Source organism: Lycium ferocissimum, chromosome 12 (assembly GCF_029784015.1).
Source record: "Lycium ferocissimum isolate CSIRO_LF1 chromosome 12, AGI_CSIRO_Lferr_CH_V1, whole genome shotgun sequence".
In the NCBI taxonomy this organism is placed as follows: Eukaryota; Viridiplantae; Streptophyta; class Magnoliopsida; order Solanales; family Solanaceae; genus Lycium; species Lycium ferocissimum.
In genome coordinates this window covers 48793097-48797154 of record NC_081353.1, presented here as the reverse complement: position 1 = coordinate 48797154, position 4058 = coordinate 48793097, and the positions used below count along the sequence as shown (strand labels likewise).

Below are 4058 nucleotides of genomic sequence, written 5' to 3'. Positions count from 1 at the left end.
TATTTACCCAAGATAAAATTAAGTAACTTTTTTTCCATTTTACCTTTGTATTAATTATATCAATGGGTTGATTTTGTGAGTTCATATACCAATATTTATTGAGAAGAGATAACATGATGGAATATGTTAAGAGGGTAAAATAGTCAAAATGCTATCCTTATAGATGTTTTCTTAATGGACACGTAAATGAAAAATGCGACAAATATATTAAGACACAGGGAGTATGACTCAACACATCCGACCTTTAATTAATTAAAATGTGTGCTTTTGATCCCTTTTTATAAGAAATATGTTATATTTGGACCACTATCCTCAAATACAGATTAACAATACTAATTTAACATAACACATATATAATTAAATAGTGGAGCGGTTAATAATTTTGAAAATTAGTGATAGAGACAAGGATCAAAATTGCATATTTTAAGTAATTAAAAGTTGAATGTGTTTTATAAGGACCGTATATTTTTTTTTTATGTTTGAAAGAAAGCTTTATTGTATCACGGCATTTTGAATAGGGAGCCCAAAAGCGAGGGAAAGATATGTACTGAAATATAAGTCTAAGTAGTCATAGACTATCAACTCAAAGTCAGTTCTATAACTACTCTATTTCTCTGTCAATCCCCATAACCGTCTAACTCAAAAATACAACAAACTGTACACAAAGAAACAGGAAGAAAGAAAGCTCTGTTCTCAAATGGCACCCAAGAAAAAGAAAACTATGGAGCCACCCGCCATTGTTACTACTCGTAGCTCTACTCGCAGTGGCAAAGCAAAATTGGATTCTAATTCCGATACTCAACCACCCACCGTTGTTACTACTCGAAGCTCTACTCGCAGTAACAAAGCCAAACTGGATTCTATTTCTGATCCTCAAGTACCACCCAAGTCCAAGAAACCCAAAACTAACACCTCTGATAATGGTAACACTTCTTCTTATTCCAAGAAAAAAGCAAATATGGAGCCCACCACCGCCATTGCTACTAGAAGCTCCAATCGTATACTCAACTCTCCTCTTGCTGTCTCTCAAAACAAGTTCAAGAAACCCCAAACACCACCCAAGAAGACGCCAAATGTGACACGTAGCTCGATTCGAATTACTGGTCGTCAGGTTCAATTACTTACTACTAAGGTATCGAAATTAACTATCTCTGAGGGTAAAACAGCTCCGTCTTCTCCGGCAGATTTGCCGACTACCGGTGTTCGGACACGTGGCATGATTCGCCGTCTTAAAGGCAAAGGTAAAATGGATGATAGTACGTCACCCAAGTCGAAGAAAACTAGAAGAAGTATTTTTGAGGTGGGAAGTACTTCGACATCCATGCAATCATCAAAGAAAAGGGTAAAAATGGAAGACTCTAAAATCAAGAATACTCGTCGGGGCAAAGCTAAAATGGGTTCTGACCCGGATTCTGATGACCCGGAACCACCAAAATCCAAGAAGGCTAAAGGAACAATGTCCATCACTTCTAGCTCGACTCGCCGGGGCAAAGGCAAAATGGGTTCTGACCCGACTTCTGACGCTGACCCGGAACCACCAAAATCAAAGAAGGCTAAAGGTTCAATGTCCACTTCTAGGGGCAAAGCTACAATGGGTTCTGACCCGGTTCTTGCTGCTAACCCGGAACCACAAAATTCTAAGAGAGCTAAAGGCAAAGGCAAAATGGGTTCTGACCCGACTTCTGATGCTGACCCGGAACCGCCAAAATCCAAGAGGGCTAAAGCCAAAGCCAAAATGGGTTCTGACCCGACTTCTGACCCGGAACCGCCAAAAACCAAGAAGGCTAAAGGAAAAGCTAAAATAGGTTCTGACCCGACTCCTCCTGCTGACCCGGAACCACCAAAATCTAAGAAGGCTAAAAAGGGAAATTCATCTGTTTCAGAAACACCTAAGAAAGAGGAAAATGGGGAGGCTTCTAAAAGAGTTACTCGGAGTTCGACACGTGGCTCTAAAAATAATAACTGAAGGTCATTTTTCTGATATCACTACAAAAATTACTCAATTGAATTTTTCATTAGTTTTAGCTTTATCATGGATATAGTATTGGGGTGTGATTTTTGTGTAATTGATGGGGGCAAATGCTTTAGTGGTTTCCATCTTACGTACTATAGCCATTCTTTTGTCTTGTTTTGGTTGTACGAGTTAAATGCACATTTGGTCACCAGCTTATGCATATTGGAATCAGAAATGTAGTATATGAGAAATGGACAGCGTAGATTTGATTCAAGTTCATGTTATTTTTCTTGCTTACAGTGGTAATTGAGAGTCTTTAATTGCTTAGTTTTGCATGTTACTGTTTGGTAGTATATGAAATTTTTGGTCCATCCGTATTTTCATACTCTGTTTTAATTATTTGTAGTCATGTACCTCTTTTTGTTAATTGCACCAAGTTCTTCAGAAAAGCCAATTAAGACTTAAGATAGATTTTATGATGAAAAAAGTTATATTTAAGGGGATTATTTAATTTAATTTTGGACAGAGGATAAATGATAATGTGTCCTGAATATACATGATTATTTATGGGTTTGATATTTGATTATTTATGTTTGAGTTCAAATTGTGATACTAGCACTTGGATGAAGTGAAATTCAATAGGATTGATTGGGTTAATATACTCAAATTATATCAAGTAGATGGAGGTGTGCAACAGTGCACTTTTGACAAAATAGGAGATGTGTTGTTCTAGGTCGCCCTTCCCGTCAGACCGTTATAACTTTGGTATCGATAGACAAATCAATCTATTTGGAATAAAGCTTCGAGTAACTTAAAGAGAGCTTGGTGGATTTGTCATATTGTGCTCTGATGGTGTTTACAATCATGTCTTGCAATTACCATACCATAGATATATAGCTACAAAAGCAAACTAATTATTTATGTTTTGAGTATCCAAGGACTCCTTAAGAGATTTAGCAGTAGGCTTTGCCTGAGGTGTTTTGAGTAAACCAATCTAGAGACTAACATGTTAGCATTCTTATGATTATAAAACTATAGTGCTTATACTAAGCCTATATATATCGCAATATTAAGATGGGTCATTTTGTTTTATGTGCTTCAATATTCTTCGATTCTTCCATAATCTTTGCACGTATTCATGATCTGTTAAATCTTTTGAATTGCTCAATTCTTCATAAGTTCATTCTAAATTTTGAATACAATCTTCCTTGACTCAAAGATTCTTCCTCAACTGCGGCAATCCTTAATCAGCATCATTTTCATTAACCTCATATATCATACACGCTGCTTAATTCATTAAGGATGTGTCTTTCCTTAATCAACTCTGTGATGCGTTCAATCTCTTTCCCCTCATTAATTCCATCAATCTTTGCTTATGATATTTTTTGTTTGTTTAATTGATCCTTAAAACAAATTAAGTGCAATTTACCTTAGCTCGAGTTACATTAGTGTCTACTCTTTTAATTTGACAGTTCGTTGTATGAACTCTAGTGTATGCTCCGTGATCTAGTTTATGGTAATTTGTCTTTTCAGTTGAGTTAGTAATGATGTCTAGACCTTTGAGGTGTGTGGGAACTTAGCTTGTTCCTGTCATAGAGATGTTCTAAAGTACGTACGTGAAATGTTATTTCCTTATTCAAGTTTGTGCGGGAATTAGAAAAGGATAAAAACTTAACCGCATCGAGTGTTTACACCAAATAAATGAATATACGACATGTCTTGCATATACACATTTATATGTTTTCACTTAGGCTTGTGGATTCATAAGGTTAATTGATTAGTTTGGTGTCAACAAAGGCGGGTGTAGCACACAAACATCAGGTTCATTGAACCCGATACTTTCGATTCAGAGCATAAATTTATATGTAGAAAACCACGAAAATTAAAACAAATAGTAGAGAAACAATGCATATACGGAGGTTTGACTCATTTTTCAATATCAGGTAAAATCTTTTTTAACAATTCAGAATTTAATAAATTTTATATTCCATGAAATCGACAACTCAAGGATCCTAAATCATACTCAAAATCTGATTTTGATTTGAAAATAGTTTAGTGAATTGAGCATTTTCCCAAATTTTTGCGCCAAAACAGGACCCACCAA

The 4058-nt window shown here is 35.9% G+C and overlaps 1 protein-coding gene across 1 annotated transcript; it reads left to right on the top strand.

Moving 5' to 3' along the window:
* The first annotated feature begins 697 nt into the window (after positions 1-697).
* On the top strand, positions 698-1966 carry LOC132039404 (uncharacterized). The gene has a single exon (XM_059429891.1). The coding sequence runs from the start codon at positions 698-700 to the stop codon at positions 1964-1966; it is 1269 nt and encodes a 422-aa protein (XP_059285874.1).
* Positions 1967-4058: the final 2092 nt, after the last annotated feature.

What these genes read in the sequence shown, in the direction of transcription:
- LOC132039404 (XM_059429891.1), top strand. Translation starts at nt 698, where the DNA reads ATGGCACCCAAGAAAAAGAAAACTATGGAGCCACCCGCCATTGTTACT.